Consider the following 22,869-nt stretch of genomic DNA (forward strand, 5'->3'; position numbering starts at 1 on the left):
AGAATAAATGATTTATGTGGAGGTCAAAATAGCCCACATAGGGTTTGCTTAGTTTCTTTTTAACTTGTTTGAAGTGAATTTATTTACTTTTCTCACCACTGTACATGCTAAATTGTTACGATAAACGTGACCATTGTTATGGCATTTCAAGAGTGGGACACATTCCCTTCGTTGTGTTGTTGTATGGCTCCAATTTTTATGACTTTCAATTGATAAGAATTGAGGTTTATATTTGCCATTTGTTTGGGGTTATTCGTTCATTCAACAATTTATTGGATTTTCAAAAGTGGTGCAGGTAAGGAAAGAGTTTATTGTTGTTTTATTTATACTGATAATAGTGGAATAAATAGTATGGAGCAAATCCCATAAACCTCGTAAATAAACAATATATATTTTGTGTACGGAGTTTAAATGCAATCTCATCGCAATGGATTTGTTAGCTCTTTTTTCAAGTTAAAGTATGCCCCAGGTGTTTACGTTTTTTAGGCCTATTGGGTGTTAGGATAAACAACTTTGACCGTCTTAGAAATTACGTAGATGGCTACGAGTGAAATCTTTGTTTCATACTAGTTAGAATAGCATTTTTAATATATAAACATTCTCTTGGAATTTTCATTGGCGTTGTGTCCGCTAAAATGGTGCGCAAGATAACTCTCGAAGGGAGTAACCGAATTGGTCATAACTTTGCATATGGTAATATTACATCCAGGCACTAATCGGGTTCGAATGTGTATTACACAAAATCCGGAAAAAGTGAAGTTTAAGATCTCATCTCTAATCGTTTTGAAATTTTCTTCAGCAGGCTGTTCTAGCGGCCCCGTTTTCAGCTCGTCTCGGTTCATTTTGAAACTTTTTTCCAAAAAGTTCTTCTTGCTAGCCCTTTTACGACAGTGCAATTTTTTTCGGGTGCAAGTCCTTACTTCTTGAGATAATGGCCCATAATCTCCAAACAGCCTGCCGGCACGAATTAGTGCGTAAGATAACCATCGATGAAAGAAACCGATTTGGCCCAAACGTTGTATACGAGGGGAAATAGAAAACATTCTGGCCTTGTTTCGGCATTGTCGCCAGTCGTCAGTAGACATTGTTTTCTGAATTTTGACAGTTTTTAGCCTAAGCGTATTCAGTACAGTTTGACATAAGGGTTGTTTATAGCGACTTGAAAAAATCACTTTGCAAAAAAATGGAATTTACATTTCGTCAGATAATTTTTCACAACTTTCGACGTGTATAATCACTGCAAGAGTGCATCGATCAAATTAGTGCATCGATCAATCCTATACCACTATGAAAAACTGGTTTAATGAATTCAATCTTGGCCGACACTCGCCAAAAGACGATGGTCGTGAGGTGATTTTTTTCAAGTCACTAAAATTGGGCATTGTGCCAGAAAAAATAAAGCCGTTCGTGAACGGATTATGCAAGATCGTCATGATATATACCGTGAGATAGAGGCACCCTTGTTCATTTCTTCCATCAACTAACATTTGTAATTGCATGAGCAACTGGCCGCAAAAATGGATTTTTCTCGCTAGATCCAGCAAAATTGGTAAATCGTTCAAAAAAGTCTCTAGTGAATTGTGAATAAAACAAGTAAAAAAGTATCAGTCGGCTTTGCCGACAGAGGTATACCTTCAGTCAATGTGAATTGAAACTTTCATCTACATACAGATAGAATGTATTTAGCGTCTCTTCAGAATTTTGTGGCACTTTTTCAACATTTGAACTTGCCCACAAAAATGTGGATGAGGAATTAACACAAATGTTGAACTTTTGTGGGGGAGGTACCCTTAGGGAGGACCGATATGGGCCATGTTAGAAGTTAAACTAAATTTTGACAAAATATTAGGAGATCCAAAGTTTGGACCAAATTCAAGTAATTTCGTCCTAACATTTAAGTGACATTTTTTAAATATTGGGGAGAAGTACCGGAAGTTAGGAACCGGTATTGCCCCATGAAATTCAGTTTGGATAAAATATGACGAAGACCAAATGTTGCACCAAATCGGTAGAAAAGTTCGAGAGCCACATATGGTGACATAGGGCTTTTTAAACCTTTCGGGATGTTCTCCCAAGAAATATGGACCTGCACCTGAAAAAAAACTTTTACCGTCGTAATGGACGTAGCAAATGCAAATCGCTTCAACAAAAATCACAGTGATTCGAGAGCAGGTCTTAAGGTGAACTTATCCGAAATCTTGTGTGGGAGGTAGCCAAAGGAGTGCTCAAATATAGTCCATATTCGAACCTGATCTGTATCTGGTAGATAGAAGATTTTTGAATTTTTGTGAGGGAGGTACATGAAGGAGTGGACAAAATATTACGACAAAATATTACGAAGGCCAAATTTTGGACCGAATTGGCAGATCCGTTCGAGATTTATCTTGCGCTCCAACCACTACACACGGCGTCATAGGTTTTTTTTGCACCTTTCAGGCTATTTTCTCAGGAAGTATGGACTTGCCCCTTGTAAAACTTGCACCGTCGTATAGGGGACAGCGAATACAAGTTGCTACAACAAAAATCAAATGGATTCGAGAGCAGGTCCTAAACTGAACTTTTCCGAAATTTTGTGTGGGAGATACGAAGGAGTGGACCGATTGAGTCCATATTTAAACTTCATCTAAGTTTGGTAGAACTTTCACGATGTACAAAGTGTGGGCCAAATCGGTTACTCCCTTCGAGAGTTATCGTGCGCACAAATTTTCCGAACATTTTCGAACTTTTGTGGGGGAGGTACCGGAAGGAGTGGACCGATATAATCCATCATCGAACTTAAAGTTTGGGCAAAATATTATGAAATCCAAATTTTGAACCGAACCAGCCAGACAGATGGACGGACATGGCTAAATCAACTCCAAATTGTCTGAAACACACTTCGTCCAAACATACTTGTGGTCTAAAACCATTATTTCGATGAGGCACATTTTGCCCGTATGAAAGTGTATATAGCATAAATGCTGAGGGTATAAATTAGCATAAATGCTGAAGGTATAAACAATCGCAGTGCTTCAAACGACATTTATAAGATCGTCACAGACGACGAATGATGGATCTATACTAAGGTGCCCGAAACAAAACAGGAATCGACCGTTTGTGTATTTGAAAGCGAGCCAAATCCAACGAATGTTGTTCATGTAAGAAGCACTTCGAAGCAAATGGTCGCCTGTTTCTTTGGCAAAACTGACCGTGTGGCGACTGTACGGCTTGAGAAATGTATGACGGTTAATTTTGAGTGGTACACTAGAATTTGTTTGCCTGAAGTCTCCTGAGGTATTCGAAAAACGAACAAGAGAAGAAGAATTGTTCTGCATCATGACAATGCGAGCTCTCACACATCGATTCAAACCAGCTCCTGTTTGACCGGACAAAACGTGGAATTGACGGGTCGTGCGTCGTACAGCCCTGACTGGGGATCCAGTGACTTCATTTGATCATAGCACATTAAGAAAAAAGGCGTGGACAACGATTTTTGTCGCCAGAATATGCTGTCAAAGCGTGTTTTGGAGGTGTTTTAATCAAGCCACTGTAAACAACCCAACACATGGTCGTATGTCAAACTGTGCTGAGTACGCTTATGGCCCCGGCACATGCGGCGCGTTGAGCGTTGCGTTACAACAACCAGATGAAAACTTCAAGAACAAACTTGACATCACTAACACATTTTTCATGTTGTTGTTGTTTTCAACGCGTAACGCGTCACACAACGGACCGTATGTGCCGCGGCCTTTAGGCTAAAAACTGTCAAACTTTGTAAAAAATGTTAAATGTCGCCTGGCGACACTGCGTGTTGCCTAGGCCAGAAAGTATTCTAGTGCCCCTCGTATCGTATTATTTCTTACTGCCTCAAATTATGTCCGAATATTGACTAAATAGGACCAATCTTTCGGGTACTTCCCTCAAACAAGTTTGGAAAGAGTTAGTTTAAAGACTCTTGTGATATCGTTTTTAAATTGTTGGCAACATGTTGTTTATGCGGCACTAGTTAGACCCGACAATTTTTTCGGAGACAAATCCATACTTCCTGAGAAACTGGCCCAAGAACTATATAGCATTGTGTTTGCTTCTTTTCTTTAGGTTCGAGACTGAGGGTATATCTCTGTCGGCACAGCTCACTGATACTTTTTTATGTGTCTGACTTAAATCAGGCATTTTGGTTAAAAAAAAAGTTCGGCATAGCCGAACTTAATAATTTCTGAGTTGTTAGTTTTGCGGATATTAAAAATAGTTCGAAATTTTCATTTCCGCATAAAATAAAAAATAAAATAAAAGCAAATATCGGACTTTGCCTTTAAAATTGTTCCTGTTTATCTTCAAATACCGTTATAGCTCTAATATGCTAATATTCTTTATCTGACTTCAATTTTATTAAATACCAAAACTACTTTTTCCAAATACCATAATCTATTGTATGGCCTTAAAAGGTCAACCCCGCCCCACTTTGATTCAGTTTAAAGTCCTGTTAAATCTGAAATACTTCCACTTTATTTCACATGATTTTAAGTGTGCTTCAAATATCAGTCATCGATACAACTACTTATGTATGTAAATACTTGGAAGATAATAAATATAAAAATAAATACTACATGACAACAAAAGCAATGAACAACAACTTTTAAAGCTTCTTTATACATGCACATACACATACACATGAGTATCATCTAATCTTATGAACTCTTAGGTAATCATAAGCAATCTATATTCATCCTTTTTAAGGAACTTTGTACAAATACGAGATTATTCATGTACATACATTTGTATTTATTTATATGTGGTACTCAATTATATTGTGTACATGTGTTTTTGTGTAAATATATACACACTATTGTATGTGTGTATGAATGTTAAATATTGATTGTGGTCTATAAAAATAAATAAACACAAATGAGATACAGTTTTGAGTTGTTTTTTTTCTTCTTTGAAAATGTTGTAGTTGTCATTTTGTGGTTTTTATAGTGGTCGGCTTAAAGGCCATAATACACTACATGTGTTCATACATATTTATAGAGTGTTTTAGTTTTTCATTTGTTTTTTGTAAGCTATTTATTGGACAATATCCAAAATAATGTCTAAGTAAAAAAAGAATATGTTTGATTTAAAAACTTTCCCTCAACACCCAGAGACTTCATTAAGTTTATGACTAATACAAGTTTTTTGTTCTATTTTCCTTTGTCTTTTTTGCAGAAATATGTTAGCGAATTATCAATTGTACGGGATTGTGCCACTGAATGCTCTGAAAAAGGTAAATAAATATTAAATGTTTTTTCGTTGAATTTTTTTGCTGTTTTAATGGAAATTTTAGCAAATAGTTTAAGCACTTCCTGCTTCAGGGGCCGCAAAACACTGATTGTGGTTCTGTATTTACATAAATGGTAAATTGATGTTTTTTTTTTCGCAGGATGGTTACAAAAAATGCATGAATTTGAAATGATAATCAAAGTCTGTTTAATGAATGTTATACCCAGCAATAAGATTTGAGTCAAAATAGTCACTCATCCTATTTCAACCTTCCAATATTATAAAAGAACAAGTAAAAAGTCGTTAAGTTCGGCCGGGCCGAACTTTTTATACCCTCCACCATAAAATAGTCTTAATTAAAATGGAATAATTAGGGTCCTTTTACAATTTTAGGTGGAACAACTTTTCGACAATGGTTAGACTCCTACTGCCTCCCACTATTGCTTAAATTACACTGTGAACACAAATGTTGGGGCAGAGATAATTCCTTTTGGAGATGAAAGCCCTTGGTGTGCGTATATTAAAAACCTCGAAGGACAGATGCGCTGTGAGTCGAACTTCCGCATTATGGCGTGATGAAGTTTTTGCAAGAGACCCTGTAAGCCATCATGAATTAGCATTATATCTTTGTTTGTTGTTTTTGTAGAGCACTTAAGCAACAGTAAACAAAGATAAAACGCTAATTCCTGATGGCCCACAGGGTCTATAACAAAAAAATCATCACGCCATAACGCGGAAGTTCGACTCACGGCGGATCTGTCCTTCGGGGTTCATAATATACTCACCAAGGCCTTTCTTCTCCAAGAAGAATTTTCCGTGCCCCAGACTTTCACCTCCATTTTGTTGAACAGTGTTATCTAATCTAATCTAAAAAAAAATGTGTTCAGCTAGGTGAAAGGTACCACCTACAGGGCTATATCAAAGAGTCAACATATCTTTAAATTTTGTGGCGGAAAAGTTTTATAGCTGCAGGGAACTAAAGATTCAAATTGAGGGTAGTTTCATCAAAACAATGTACACCCTCAAAAATGGACCCATGTTGACGAATTTTAGTGAAGAAATTTCGTGACCACTGAAAATTCCCGAAAATCGGGAGGTACTTTTATATGGCGGGATATACCAAAACATGGACCTATATTGACGATTATTTTTGAATAGACAAAATTGTAGCTAAAATTCTCGAAATACCGATCATTACAGTTAGTTCGGTTAAAAATTGCAGCTAAAATTCTCAAAATACCGAAAATCGGAAGATACCGTTATATGGGGGCTATACCAAAACATGGACCTATGTTGACGATGTTTCGTTGGAGATGATTTATGACCACTGAGAACTTTAAATGTCAAATTACAGCTATTTCGGTTAAAAACTGTAGCTAAAATTCTCAAAATACCGAAAATCGGGAGGTACCATTATGTGGGGGCTATACCAAAGCATGGACCTATGTTGACGATGTTCGGTGGGGATGTTTCATAACCACTGAGAACCTCAAATGGCAAATTACAGCTAGTTCGGTTAAAAATTGTAACTAAAATGCTCAAAATACCGAAAATCGGGAGGTACCATTATGTGGGGGCTATACCAAAGCATGGACCTATGTTGACGATGTTTGGTGGAGATATTTCATGACCACTGAGAACCTCAAATGTCAAATTTGCAGATAGTTCGGTTACAAATTGTGTCTAAAATTCTCAAAATATCGAAAATCCGGAGGTACCGTTATATGGGGGCTATACCAAAACATGGACCTATGTTGACGATGCTTGGCGGAGATATTTCATGACCACTGAGAACTTCAAATAGCTAATTACAGCTAGTTCGGTTAAAAATTGTAGCTAAAATTCTCAAAATACCGAACATCGGGAGGTACCGTTATATGGGGGCTATACCAAAACATGGACCTATGTTGACGATGTTTCGTGGAGTTGTTTCATGACCACTGAGAACCTCAAATGTCAAATTGCAGATAGTTCGGTTAAAAATTGTGGCTAAAATTCTCAAAATTCCGAAAATCGGGAGGTTCCGTTATATGGGGACTATACCAAAACATGGACCTATGCCCATATTCTTTGGGATATAAGTTTGTTGATCACTAGGAACCCTAAGTGCCAAACTATAGCTAATTCGGTATATGGGGGCTATACCAAAAAGTGGACCGATATAGCCCATCTTCGAACTTGATCTGCCTATGGAAAAAAGACGCTCTGGTGCAAAACTTCAGCACTCTATCTCAATTATTACGGACGCTAGAGTGATTACAACAGACGGACACGGACATGGCTAGATCGTCTTAGAATTTTATCCTGATCAAGAATATATATACCCAGCAAAATGTTCGATGCCAAAGATGACATTCAATCATGGGTGCAAGTGATCTAGCATGTCATCTTTTTAGCATCTTCATCGATGAATTTTATATGAGCGTGGACCCCAAAAGATGACGTTCTTTTCTGGATCCTAAGCATGTCATTTTAACCAATGCGTTGACATGTCATTTCCACCAATGCTTTGGCATGTCATTTCCACCAATGATTTGACATGTCATTTTCACCAATGCTTTGACACGTCATTTTCACCCACGCTTTGACATGTCATTTTAACCAATGCTTTGGCATGTCATTTTCACCAACCCCTTGGCATGAAATTTTCATGTATTGTTTGGAAAATGGAAATGCTGTATTGAAATATGGTTTTCATGAAAAACAAAACTCTTTATTAATTCAAACGAATTCATAAAATAACTACAATTAATTTATCAGTTTAGTTTTTCAAAAGTTTACATCCAAAATTGCAATGTAATCACCACCGCTGCAACGCAAAAGATTACTTCCTCCGTTCTCCTCAACTGATATTCTTTCATCTTACAAAAGGTTTTTTCAATTATCTTCCCATCACCAGTTCAGATTTCGACATGGACTCCAAATGCACTCCTTTAAGTATTTTTATTTCGTAAATTACTTTTATTTTATAATTTCGTTATTTTATAACAACATTTTGGTAATTTATACTCTTTTGTTTAGTGACGGAAATATGTAGGGATCTACAACCCGGCTTGCTTTAGGGATCTCTAAGAACAAAATGTAACGAACGGGGAGGAGAGACTTTTTATGGAAAATACCATTTATGCTTAATTTATTTATTTTAATTGTTTCTTTCCAAAAGTTGTTTCTTCTTTATTTTCAGATTCTTGTTCCTTTTCGTTTCGGACTTTTTTTTCAAATTCCAAGAAGCGAGATTTGATTGATTTCATTCTATGTCAGATTTAGAACAGACAAGGGAACTTTTAAAATAGCAATGTGTGCAGTCCGATTCTATTTTTAGCTCGATGGTTGGGACTTCATATAATACCAATTGTTTAGAAGTTTTAGTTGTTTGATATGCAGGAAATGTAAGACAACATCACGACGACAGTTCTAACAACTTTGGTCTGTTCCAGAAACTGCAAGAATCTACTTATTTTTACAACGTAACAATTTTTCCTTTATGTTATCGGAAAAAATAGTAAAAATTAGTAGATTTTTGCAGTACTGGAACATACCAAAATGAAAATAAACAGGTGTGTAAATAAAAACACAAACATCATCTCTATTGGATCGATGGAATGGGTACAAATGCTGATGAAATGATCGGATCTTTCACGACTTCCTTTGCATTGGTTCAAATCCTAATGAAAAGATCGGATCTTCCACGACTTCCTTTGAACCAATGCAAAAGATGACATGAAATCACGTCATCGCAAAGAACCCCTTCCGTCAAATTTTATACCCTCCATACTATGGTGGAGGGTATAAAAATGATTTGTATCCTACATAGAAAAAAGAAGAAAGGACGAGAACTCTCGAACAGATCAACCAATTGGGTCCAAAATTTGGCCTTCGTAATTTTTTGTCTAAACTTAGTTTAAGTTCGAAGATGGGTAATATCGGTATACTTCTTCCGGTACCTCCGCCACAAAAGTTCAAAAATGTTCGGACAAATTGTGCCCACGATAATTCTTGAAGGTAGCGACCGATTTGGTCCATACTTTGAACATCGTGAGGAACAAATATAGATGAGGTTTCAAAATGGACTCTATCGATCAATTCCTTCGGATACCTCCCACACAAAATTACGGATAAGTTTAGTATAAGACCTCCTTTCGAATCGCTTTGATTTTTGTTGTGACAACTTGTATTCACTGCCCCCCTTTTTCAGGGGCAAGTCCATACTTCCTGAGAAAATAGGGCGATAGTTGTAAACATCCCTTTGGCACAATGTGTTGTGGCTGAAGCGCACTATAGCACTCGAATTGATGAAACGATTTATTGTAAATGTTGTCGATCGTACTATTTTGTCCAAACTAAGTATAAAAAGAAACATCATATCGGTACCCGAACCTCCCCCACGAAAGTTAAAAATTTTAGGAAGAATTGTGCGCACTATAACTCTTGAAAAGGATAACTGATTTGGTCCATACTTTGCACATTGTGAAATTTCTACCAGACATAGATGAGGTTTCAATATGAACTCTATCGGTCTACTACTTCGGGTACCTCCTACACGAAATTTCAGATAAGTTCAGTTTAAGACCCCTTCTCGAATCGCTTTCATTTTTGTATTGTATTCTTGTATTCTCTGCCCCGCTTACGATGGTACAAGTTTTTCAAGGACAAGTCCATATTTCCTGAGAAAATGGTCCGGAAGTTGTAAAAATCTCTATGGGACCATGTTTAGTGGAAGGAGCGCAATATCTACAAACAAAATTTTATCAAATTCGCTCCAGCCAATTCAGAGGATTTCTATTGCCAACATCACGAAGACCTTAAGAATTTTCTACATACAGTCTGTCGCAAAAGTTACTAAGGAAAATTGAAATCAGAATGTATTGGCTATGAAAAGCACTATAACTTATTGAAAACAACAAACAATTAGTTGTATTTGATCGATACGAAGGTATTTTTTTAACAAAATAAAACTAAATCTGTATTTAAGATCCAATAAGCCGAACTAAGAAAAAATCGCCGATTCTCTCATTTTGTTGCTTCGCTTTTTGGAATACCGCGACTTTTCATTACTTTTTCCACTTGTTTGCTCCATCGAACCTTGACCCGCAAGTTCTGCGTGTACCGCCATGTGGCCTGTATCTGTACGCTTTTTAGGGGGGTTCACAATCGCTTATTCTTCTGATATGGCCTAGCCAACGCAATCGTTGCATCTCGATACGTTTATCTATACTGATCTCGTTGTATAGCAGATACAGCTCGTGGTTCATTCACCGTCAACGCAGATTGGTCCGTAGATGATTCGTAGAATTTTTCTCTCAAACACACCAAGCACCGCCTTGTCCACTTGTGCAGGTACCCATGCTACAGATGCATAAAACAGCACGGGTAGTATCAGTGTTTTGTAAAGTGTTACTTTTATTTGACGAGATGTGGCTTTGTTCTTAAACTGCTTAGTTAAGCCAAAGTAGAATCTGTATAATATCTTCTTATTATATAAAAGAGCTTAGTGATAAGTGAGTGAGTGACAGATCATGGCTCATACGTGTGGGTTGCTGTTGGTGTGTAGGGGTGAGATAAGGCTGGGTTTTTGGAAATTCGAATTGGAAGGGTACGAAAAGTACTAAAAGGTACTAAATATGGTACCCTTTGTATTAGGAAAACGGTAAGAGCTAGAATTCTGAAATTTGGAATGATGGCCACTGATGGAGAGATAGAAAGATGTACCAAAAGGTCTTTGGAATTTCGACCTATAAGTGTACGAAAAATACTAAAAGTTATAAAATTTAGTACCAATTGTATATTTTGAACGGCTATAGCTAGAATCTTGAAATTTGATATAGAATTCAAAGCTGGGAAGTTGTGTTTATGAAAGGAAATGGTTTCAGAAATTGGTACTAATGTGTACGAAAAGTATTAAATGGTGCTAAATTTGATACAATTTGGATTTGGGTGAACGGATAAAGCTGGAAACTTTCAATTTTGGAATTAGGATTACTGTTGAAGTGTAGGTTTAAGATATTGAGGTCGTATTGGAAATTTGTAATTATGTGTACGAAAAGTACAAAGTGGTACTAATTTGGTAAAATTTGGTTTTGTCTGAACAGATAGAGCTCGGATCCTGAAATTTAGAATTAAGCTTATCGAAGGAGTGTAGAATTGAGATAGTTTTTTGAAATTCGTACTTATCTGTACGAAAAGTACTAAAATGTAATAAATTTGGTACAATTTGGATGAATCGATAAAGGTGGAATCCTGAAATTTAAAAAAAATGATTACTGATGGAGTACATGATTGAGGTAGTTGTGGAAATTTGAACTTATATGTACAAAAAGAATAGAGGTGGAATCCTGAAATTTGGAAATAGGATTACTGTTGAGGTGTAGGATTGAGTTACGGAGACAGCTTTGGAAATTCATACTTATGTATTCGAAAAGTACTAAACGGGACTTAATTTGGTACAATTTGGATGTGGGTGAATGTATAGAGAGGAATCTGTGATATGGGGTATTTTTGGAAATTCGTATCTAAAATGGAATTCTGAAATTTTGAAACAAGATTACTGATGGAGTACACGATTGAGGTACTTTTGGAAATTCGTACTTATTGCGTGCGAAAAGTACTAAATGGTACTAATTTGGTACAATTTGGTTTTGTCTGAACAGATAGAGCTCGGATCCTGAAATTTAGAATTAAGCTTATTAAGTGTGTAAGGTTGAGTAATGGAGGTGGTTTTTAGTGGACATAGGTACCATAAGTGAACAAAAATTACTAAATGCCACAGAATTTGCTTCAAATTGTTATTGTGTAAAGGGGTAAGGCTGAAGTTGTGAAATTCGTTATTAGGTTAGCAGTTGGCGTTTAGAGTGGATACAATGAGGAGGTTATTTAAATTCGTAGTTATGTATACTACACTGCTATAAATTGTTTTGCGAAAACAGAGCTGTAACTGAGTACCGCGGTTGGGATATAGTTTTGGATATAGGCAAAAATTTCATTGGCAAGAGCTGGGGTCTGAGACCAACGGTAATCCACTGGATATATACGGCCATTGTACGCCCAATTCTTACATATGGCTCTCTGGTATGGTGGAATGCTCTCAATAAAACGACATATCTAAACAAAATGAACAGCGTCCAAAGAGCGGCATCAGTCCTAATCACTGGTGCCATGAGGAGCACTCCACAATCTGCCCTGAATGTGCTACTGGATCTACATCCGCTAGACCTAGTAGTACAGGAACTGGCAGCAATGAGTGCACTTCGTCTTAAGGAGCTAGGTTCATGGCGCAGTTCCGAACTCGGAAGAACTGCAATTCTACGTCGATTCGATATATCACCACAAATGTGCTTTGAGGCAACGAAGGTGCACATACCCCACAGGGATGAATGGACACACAGTAGCCAACCTCTAGACGGTATAGAGATCTATACTGATGGCTCTAAGATGGAAACAGGCACAGGAGCAGGTGTCTACAGCAAATCCCTTGGTCTACGACAATCATACAAGCTGAACGAATATTGTAGTGTCTTCCAAGTTTTTGCGATAAGAAAGGCCGCGGAACTGATAAACAACTTGAGAGGGGAAATAGTTGGACCGGTGACTATCTACGTTGATAGTCAAGCGGCCCTAAAATCACTCAAATCCCAATACATCAAGTCCGCGGCTGTTCTAGACTGCAAACACGCTTTGGAGCCACTAAAATCAATCGTCACCTTGTGTTGGGTCCCAGGGCATTGCAACATCGAAGGAAACGAGGCAGCCGACGAACTGGCACGCTGTGGATCGGAGTCACAAACCATTGAAATCGACTACTCCATCAAGCCACCACTGTGCCATTTCAGGAAAACAATAGAGCAAAAATGTCGGGAGAAATTCTGCCAACAATGGCAAAACACGCCAAACTGCAGCATATCAAGGGCAATCTGGCCAATCCCGTCCAAGTCAAGAACCGCCTCACTGCTCCCAATGAGGAAATCAGACCTCAAACTATCAGTGGGGATCATCACGGGTCACTGCAGAATAGGATCCATGATGAGCAAATGGGAAGCAGACCACACGGCTGACTACTGCAGGCTATGCAAGGATGAGGAAGAAATAGAAACGATCGAGCACCTTTTTCACTACTTCTATATCTAACCTCCACATCTACACTCTCATCTACAATCTCTTTCTACTCCTATAGTTGCATCCGAAATTCACACCCAATCTGCAGACATCGCCTATACATCACTACATCTCACTCGTCATCACCATCAATACACTGGTACTGAATGAGCCGATAGTTGAATTTGATATAGTTGATATTTTGTTGAATTTTGTTATTAGAATCACTGATGAGTTTGAATAGGAATGTTTGTGGAAATACGCCTTTCAAATGTATGTAAAGTTTCTGCATGTAATACAAATGATTTTAAAAATTTACTGGATAGTTTGCTATTGCTTTCAACAAATTTACTGTTATATAGGGACATTGTCAAAGCGTGCGTAAACAGCACCATTTTTTTTGAATATAGGTTTTCTCCATTTTGATATCACAAATTTCAAAATTACAGGTACTTCTTCAAAAATATCCTGTGGATGTTAGTAGTTAAGGTATACGTACAGTACTAAAATCAAATTAAATATCACCACCACCACTTTCATACTACATATTGTTTATTCGTACATTATTCCCTTTCCGCATAAGAAGTAGCGGGCATTTTGCTAGTATAGTACACTTCTTCTTTTAATTTCACAACTGATGTTGTTTGTTGTGTTTACGACGCACAGTGGTTCAGAATCGTTTTTTCCTGGTCAAAATTCTGTAACTTTTGAACGGATAGAGATATTTTCACAATTCTTTTTTTGTTAGATAGATAACACAATCAGCTTTCCGGTGAATTATAAGCGGACAAATTCGGTCTGGTAGTTGCAGAGGAATTCAATGTCAAAGTTAAACTTTTGACTATTTTTCATCAAAATATCAGTGCTTTTGTGTTTTTATATCTTCTTATATATTAAAGATGGTCAAACGCCAATAAATACACTATAAAATGCTAAAAAAATTAAAAAAAAAAAAAATTTCGAAAAAAAATTAAAAATTTTTTTTTACAAATTTTTCACATTAAAAAATGCAAAAAATTTAATTTTTTTTTTAAATTAAAATAAAATGCTCCTTGGGTGTTCATAAAACTTATATAACTCATATGAAAACTCATATACTCCAAAAAATTTTAATATGTGTAAAAAAGCTGTAATTCATATTGGAATTGGTATGAAAAAACACACATTTTTACCCATGTAATTTCAATAAATTTAAAAAAGTGTTAAACGGACGGAACGGGACGGGAACAAAAGTATATATGGGCTAAAAGAGGAGATTTTCGGGCATATTTCTGTGGAAACAGAACATTGTTCCATGTTGTTCCACAAAAGTTCTAGTCCACTAAATTTGGAATTTCATAAAATTTAGTACCTGAGGAAAAATCAAATAGCTCATGTTGTGTAAACGTCACGGTAATTTGTTTAATTTATTTTTAAAGGCCTAACAAAAAAAAAAAACAGCGAACGCAATTTATGTTATAGTTTCCGAGAAATAGCTATTTCTTTCTCCAGAAGTTTTCAAAAATTACGTATTTCTCAAAAATTGGAAAAATGTTCGTCTTTAGGGGCACCCCACGCCCGCACCTTCCAATATTTTGGGTTAATTTTTTGGTTTCCTTAGTTTCAATATGTTTACTATCGAATACCATATAGAAATTAAATATCTGTTACAAAACAAAATTTTGATTTTTGGCCAGGAAAATCGATTCCTGAACCATTGTGCGACTGTGCCAAGGTAGACGAAGTCTTTTTCTACCTCAAAGTTATAGGAGCCAACTTCAACAGTTGGTCCGAACTCTACGAACGCATTGCGCGTCGACACCATCAACTTGGTCTTCTCAATCAACTTAGTCTTCTCGCCGTTTACCGACAGACCCACTTTAGCAGATCCTCCTTTGATCTCCACAAAGGTATCAGTTACTTCTTTTACTGATCGTCATATGATGCCTATATCGTCAGCATAAGCAAATAACATGTGGCTATTGGTGTAAATTGTGCCATTTTTTAACGTTTGACTCTCGTATGACCTTTTCCAGCAGTATGTTGAAGAGATCACACGAAAGGCTGCCTCCTTTTCTGAAACCTCTTCTGGTATAAAATTGTTCGGAGAGGATCTTTTCTATTTTAACTGAGGATCGAGTGTCAGTTTAAGTCATTTTACAAAGCCGAAAGAGCTTCGCGGGGATACCAGACTCAGACATGGCTTGGAATACCTTCAAATGCTGCTTAATAATCGACAAACAAGTGATAGGTGTCGATCTGCATCTCTTGGGTCTTCCCTAGGATTTGCCGCAGGGTAAATATCTGGTCAATGGTTGAGTTGCCAGGTCTAAAGCCGCATTGGTATGGTCCAATTATTGTAGACAATAGGTAGAAGACTTATGCCCCTATAGTTAGAGCATACAGTCTTATCTCCTTTCTTGTGGACGGGACACGGCATGCTCAGGTACCAATCGTCAGGTACGCGTTCTTCCTGCCAGATAGTGCTAACTAGCTGATGTATACACCTTATCAGCGCGTCGCCTCCGATTTTGAAAAACTTGGCTGGTAAGTCATAGACTCCTGCTGCCTTATTATTCTTTACCATCTTCTGGGATTGGGTCTGTGGTAACTTAGTCGTATTCGCTGCTATTGGATACCAACAGCTTGGAAAAATGCTATTTCCATATCCTGAGCACACCATTTGTATCAGTTACCAAATTAACTTGCTGGTCTATACCGGAGGATGTACCTGTACCTGTACCAAAGCCATCAGTTTGATGTTTTACTCTTTGGTAGAATTTTCGGACTGCATTCTGACTCCTGTACATCTCGAATTTTCACCCACCCACTTTTTCATGTCTCTCTTTTTCCTGCTGGAAGACTCCTCCCCTCTGCTTTTCTCCGGATACATCTCTTGTTCGCTACACGTGGCTATTGATTTTAGAGTAGCCCTATATGCCGCATTTTCTCTTCGGAAGCAACACGACACTCCTGGTCATACCATGGATACCTTGGTCGAGGTCTCTGGTATCCAAGTATGGATTTTGCGGTTGTTTGCATGGAGTGGGCAATACTTTGCCATTGTGCTGATGTGTTATCGGAACGAGGAGAGTCACCTTTAGGTGTTGTTGTGACGCTTTTCCTAATCCATCGTATTCCCTGTGTGGCGATAATGTCGGCCTTGTAATTTTCAAGTACATCTGACAATGCGTAAACTTCAACTTCTCTATAAAGAGTTCAAACATTCTAGATGCTGATTCGCAGATAAAACGTTTGCGGGGGTCGTCAACTTTAGAGGGGACTGTTTTTCTGTTCTTTCGTTTTTTTCATAGTAGGCTGTTTTTATACCCTCAGCATTTATGCTAACGAGGGTATATACACTTTCATACGGGCAAAATGTGCCTCATCGAAATAATGGTTTTAGACCCCAAGTATGTTTGGACGAAATGTGTTTCAGACAATTTGGAGTCGATTGAGCAATGTCCGTCCGTCTGTCTGTCTGCTGGAGCGCACGATAACTCTCGAACGGATCAACCGATTCGGTCCAAAATTTGGCTTTCGTAATATTTTGTCCAAACTTAGTTTAAGTTCGAAGATGGATTATATCGGTCCACTCCTTCCGTTATTTCCCCCACAAAAGTTCGAAAATGTTCGGAACATTTGTACGAAAGATATCTCTTGAAGGAAGTAACCGATTTGGTGCATAACTCGTGAAATGTCTACCAGACTTAGATGAAGTTCCAATATGGACTCAATCGGTCCACTCCTTCGGGTACCTCCCACACAAAATTTCGGATAAGTTCAGTTTAGGACCTGCTCTCGAATCGCTTTGATTTTTGTTTTCGCAACTTGTTTTCACTGCCCCACCCCCCCCCCCCCCCCTCCTCCCATACGACGGTACAAGTTTCATTAGGGTCAAGTCCATACTTCCTGAGAAAATAGCCTGAAGGTTGCACAAAACCCCTATGACACCGTGTAAGGTGGTTGGAGCACAAGATAACTCTCGAACGGATCTGCCGATTGGGTTCAAAATTTGGCCTTAGTAATATTTTGTCCAAACATAGTTTAGCTTTGAAGATAAGCCTTGTCGGTGCACTCCTTCATACCTCCCCCACAAAATTTAAAAATTTTCCGAAAAATTGTTCGTACGGTAACTTTTGAAGGGAGTGACCGAATTGGTCCATACTTTACACATCCTCCCAAACAAAATTTCGGATAAGTTCACTTTAAGACCTGCTATCGAATCACTTTGATTTTTGTTGAAGCAACTTGTATTCGCTGCCTCAATTACGATGGTAAACGTTTTTTTCAGGGGCAAATCCAGACTTTTTGAGCAAACAGCCCGAAGGCTGTAAAAACCCCCTATGACACCATATGTAGTGGATGGAGATTCACTTCCATAATGGTCAATGTCGATCCATTCCTTTAAGTAGTTCCTCCGCAAAACTTTTGCTCTTTAATCCTAATCAACATTTGTGTCGGCTCATATGCCCACAATTTTTAAAACCCTCTTAATACATAGGGATATGTCTCTGTCAGCCAAGCCGACTGATACTTTTTACTTGTTTCTAGGGGAGGGTTACTAACCCCACGCCCAAACTCATGTTTTTAACGTTCTTATGGGTGAACGCTCGGCACATTTTAGCTCCCTACCTATAACGGGTGTTAAAGGTAGCTCCCCAGGTGACACCACGGGATAATAAACCTATTATCCTTGATTGTTTTCAGTATATAGAACAAGGACAAATGTTTTTTTTAACAAATCTATAGTTTCCAGGTATTATTTAGTGTTTAAAATGTGAACATTTGCCCAAGGTATTTTCGTTTCTTTTATTATTACAAGTGTTTTAAATTTAATAAAAATTATTATATACATAGACCAAACCACAATATTAAAAATGTTCCATTTCCTCTTTAATTTTTCAGAAATTTGGGAAACCCAAACCTATTGCTGCACTGAAGATGGCTGTAATGGTGCCTCCAACATGGAATTCTCTACACTGGTGTTAATGGTGCCAATTGTGACCTACATTTGCCAGGCCATTTGGAATGTGCTTAAAGAGCAGAAACGTCGTCGTTAAGATACCCACAGTAATATTTGAATATTTTATCCTTCTAATACTTTAAGTTATGGCTTTACATTTTTATCTCTACTAATTTTATGAAAATTATTATGTGATTTGTTTGAGTTTGAAGTTAAGCGAAGATGTGAGAAAAAAAAACACAAATCCTAAAAACAAATATACTTTAAATGGGACCTAATGCGCAAGAAAAATAAGTAAACGATAAAAAACAGCAGAAGCCGAAGAAGCGAATAAAAAACACAAACGTTTATGTAGCAAACAACAACAGCAACAAAATTGCCTATCATTTATTAAGTCTTTAAAAAAAGAAAGGAGCAGAAAAAATAGCAATCATAGACGACAACAGCCTAGAAAGAAGAAACTTTGTTAAATCTGTTGTTTATCTTTATTCATGTTCCTCTCTCTCTCTGTTCTTTTTTTTCGTTCCCTTATGAGTGTTTTGACTTTGACTGGAACTTTTACAGCTACAGCTACTTGTGTTGCCATTTCCGCTTGAGTTAGCATTTATTTCCTTTTTTCTTCCAAGCCAGTTTTTGAATTTCTTTCTTAATTTCTATTTACATTATTGCTTCAAACGAAATGAAAGCAACAACAAAAACAGAATCCAAAACAAAATTTCTGAACAGTCTTCCCAGCAATAAATTAACAACAAGTCAAAGATCACAGCAAGAAACGATAATTTTCTTTGGCAATTTGATGGATTGGTGCAAAACGTGCAAAAAAAAAACGAAAGAAGAATAAATTGCTCACTGAAATGCAAGTTAATTATTATTACAATTATTGTAGCAAAAGAAGCAGCAAAAATCTGTAGAAAAAAACCAAAAAAACAAAGGATAGATTGGCAAGAGAGTTGGTGTATTAATCACCGTTAAGTGAATTCGCAATTGAAGGCATGGCGAAAAACAACCCTAACCCAGTAAACAAAATCATTGACAACACGAAAATTCTAAAATTTTATTAACAATTTACAACAAATGAAAAAAATAAAAACAAATCTAAAAAAACTACAATTCTTATAAATAATAAACAAAAACAAATATTAATTAATATATAGCAAACATAACAAAAAAAGGAAACAATTAAAGTAAAAAAGAAATTTAAAAAAATTATATTTAATAATTCCAAAGAAAGAAAACAATATAAATATTTTTCAAATCCATTATGATCGAAAACAACAACAAAGTTTACTTTAGCAATTATACACACATTAAAAAAAAAGACCTATATATACAAAGTAAAAATATATGAAAAAACTGTTATTACAAATTAATGCTATTTATAGAGGAGATGAGTTCGTATTATCAGATAATCGTATATCCATATTCAAAATATTTCTCTCCAAATTCGTTTATTTGTACTTTTAGAAGAGTTAACTCAAATTTTCAAATGTTTCCATATCGATATTAATGATAAGTCGACATTCGATTAATCGATTAGAGTAAAATCGAATTCGCCTTTTGATTATGGGGATAATCCAAAGGTTGACGATTTTTCACAGAACACGTTTTTGAATGAAGTCCTCTGATTGCAACAATATTTAAAAAATATGGATCACGAAGACGATTATAGTTGATTTTAAGTTGACAGAAAATACAGATAGTCGATTTTTAACAAAAATATATTAATATATTGTATATAAATTATAAAAATATATTAAGCTGTCTTTCCAGATTATAGTTAAATCGACCTCTTAGCGCTATTGGGGCATGATGGACAAATATAAAGGGGAATCCTCCTTCAGATACATATTCTAGGTATGTCGTTGATAAATAACATGAGTGGTAGAATGAACTACTCTAGACTTGAACTGTCTATTTGAGACCGACAGGAGGGAAATTGGCTTATATACTCAGACCTATGTTTTGGAATTATCACCACCTGTGCAACCTTTAAAGCTGATGGGAACTTGCCCATGTTAACGCATATTTTTCATGTTGTCGAAATGGGGTTCAATTTACATGGGAAGTTTTTGCAGATTCTAAAACTACAATGCTCATAGATGAGAAAAATCAAAAAAAAAAAAAAAAAAAAAACAAAAAAATTGCCGGAGCGCTTTTTAAATAAATCGAGATTCAAGTTGACATTTGAAGGGGGTGCGAAGTTTTTGCGGATTCTCAAACAACAATGTTCATAGATGAGAATAATCCAAAAACAAGAAAAAATCGCTGGAGGGATTTTTAAATAAATCGTGGCCAAAGTTTACATTTTTGGGTTTATTTTAGGTTATCGCGATTTTGCTTTAAAACGACAAGTCCTATCGAAATTGGGCTTAAGAAAATGTAGTAGCTGTGAAAATTCTATACAAAATTGGCTTTCGTAATTTTTTCCTAGGTTGTACCAATGTTGATATGCATAAGTTTAAGTTAGGAAATTACAGTCATAACATTGTTTCATAAGGAGGCGACACAGTCAGCGCATTGTCTCAATTTGAGCTTCTATATCTTAAAAATAGTAAAACCTACAATGTCATAAAAGTCAATATTGAAGAGAATTTTTACAGCTACAACATTTTCTCTAATTTCATTTCGATGTGACTGGCGGTTTCCAAACAAAATTGTGAAAACCTACAAAACCCCTAAAAAGGTCAACATGAATCGCGATTTATTTAAAAAGCGCTACGGCGATTTTTTCGTTTTTTGATTTTTCTCATCTATGAACATTGTAGTTTCAGAATCCGCAAAAATTTCCTAGGTTTAAGGACCTTCCATTTAAAGTTGCTGCAAGAGCACCGTGTTTATACTGCAAGCGATGACATATTCCGTATTGTTCGGGTTATTGTTCCAGGTAACCGTTTCTCCAGTTATATTTTTATACCTTCAGCATTTACGCTAACGAGGGTATATACACTTTCATACGGGCAAAATGTGCCTCATCGAAATAATGGTTTTAGACCATAAGTATGTTTGGACGAAATATGTTTCAGACAATTTGGAGTTGATTTAGTCCACGTCCGTCTGTCTGTTTGGCTGGTGGGCACGATAACTCTCGAACGGATCAACCGATTCGGTCCAATATTTCGCAATATTATGTCCAAGCTTAGTTTAAGTTCGAAGATGGGGTATATCGGTCCACTCCTTCCGGTACCTGCCCCACAAAAGTTCGAAAATGTTCGGAAAATTTGTGAGCACGATAACCGATTTGGTCCATACATTGCACATGGTGAAACTTCTACCAGGCTTAGATGAGGTTTCAATATGGACTCAACGGTCCACTCCTTCGGGTACCTCCCACACACATTTTCGGAAAGGTTCAGTTTAGTAACTGCTCTCGAATCACTTTGATTTTTGTTGTTACAACTTGTATTCACTGCCCCCTATACGACGGACAAGTTTCATCAGGGACAAGTCCATACTTCCTGAGAAAATAGCCTGAACGGTGCACACCGTCTGTAGTGGTTGAAGCGCAAGATAACTCTCGAACGATTCTGTTCACATTTTGGCTTTCGTAATATTTTGTCCAAAATTAGTTTTAATTCGAAGATAAGCCATATCGGTCCACTCCTTCAGCTACCTTCCCCACAAAAATTCAAAAATGTTGGGAAAAATTGTGTGCACGATAACTCTTGAAGTGAGTGACCGATTTGATCAATACTTTACACATCCTAATATATCTACCAGATATAGATCAGGTTCAAATATGGACTATATTTCTCCACTACTTCAGGTACCTCCCACACAAAATTTCGTATAAGTTCACTTTAAGACCTGCTCTCGAATCACTTTGATTTTTGTTGACGTAACTTGCAATTACGACGGTAATAGTTTTTTTCAGGGGCAAGACCATTCTTCTTGATAAACAGTCCGAAAGGTGTAAAAAATTCCAATGGCACCATTTATAGTTGCTGGAGAGCACTATAACTCTCCAACTGATCAACCGATTTGGTCCAAAATTTGGCCTTCGACATATATTGTCCAAACTTAGTTTCAGTTCGAAATGGGCCAACTTTTATCCAAATTTAGTTTAATTTCTAAAATGGCCCATATCGGCCCCCTCCTTAAGTTACCTCTCGCAAAAAAGTTAAACATTTATGATTAAGTGCAGTTTAGGATCTGTTCGAAGATCCTTCGGAAATGTATACCAATGCTATTCGTTGAGGTCCTGTTTAAAGCGATATTATGTTTTTGGTGGACAAGTCCATGCTTACTGGTCCAAAAGATATACGAAGACCCACTGAAATTACTAGTGAGCGCGATATCTATCGAAATGATATGACTCCCAAAATAAAATTCACTTCCTTAATGGACTATGATCGGCAAGTTCAAATGTCACGCATGCTGAGGGTATATCTCTGTCGGCAAAAGCGACTGATACTTTTTACTTGTTTTCTAATCAGCTAATAAGTATTGCCACCGACCTTAAACGGTTCGTCATAAAAATGCATGATGTCTTTTAATTGTTCAACCAATTAAATTTGTTCTTCATTGGCAGAAAATATTTAAACCATTTGTGGACTTCATTCCGACTCACGTGCATTTGGCTTTGGGTGTTTCTTATTAAT

General features: G+C 36.8%; 1 protein-coding gene across 3 annotated transcripts in view; it reads left to right on the plus strand.

Moving 5' to 3' along the window:
- LOC141389915 (uncharacterized) overlaps window positions 1-19,408 on the plus strand; it is a 354,555-nt gene extending 335,147 nt beyond the window's left edge. For all 3 annotated transcript variants that reach the window (XM_073962156.1, XM_073962158.1, XM_073962157.1), the window contains exons 3-4: window positions 5,185-5,242; window positions 18,214-19,408. In XM_073962156.1, coding sequence (XP_073818257.1) covers window positions 5,185-5,242; window positions 18,214-18,368 — 213 coding nt within the window. In that variant the 3' untranslated portion in view covers window positions 18,369-19,408. The remainder of the gene's footprint in view (window positions 1-5,184; window positions 5,243-18,213) is intronic.
- The last annotated feature ends 3,461 nt before the right edge of the window (window positions 19,409-22,869 follow it).

The sequence above is a fragment of the Musca autumnalis genome, unplaced genomic scaffold, assembly GCF_047663935.1.
Source record: "Musca autumnalis isolate F117 unplaced genomic scaffold, ASM4766393v1 scaffold_1, whole genome shotgun sequence".
NCBI lineage: Eukaryota > Metazoa > Arthropoda > Insecta > Diptera > Muscidae > Musca > Musca autumnalis.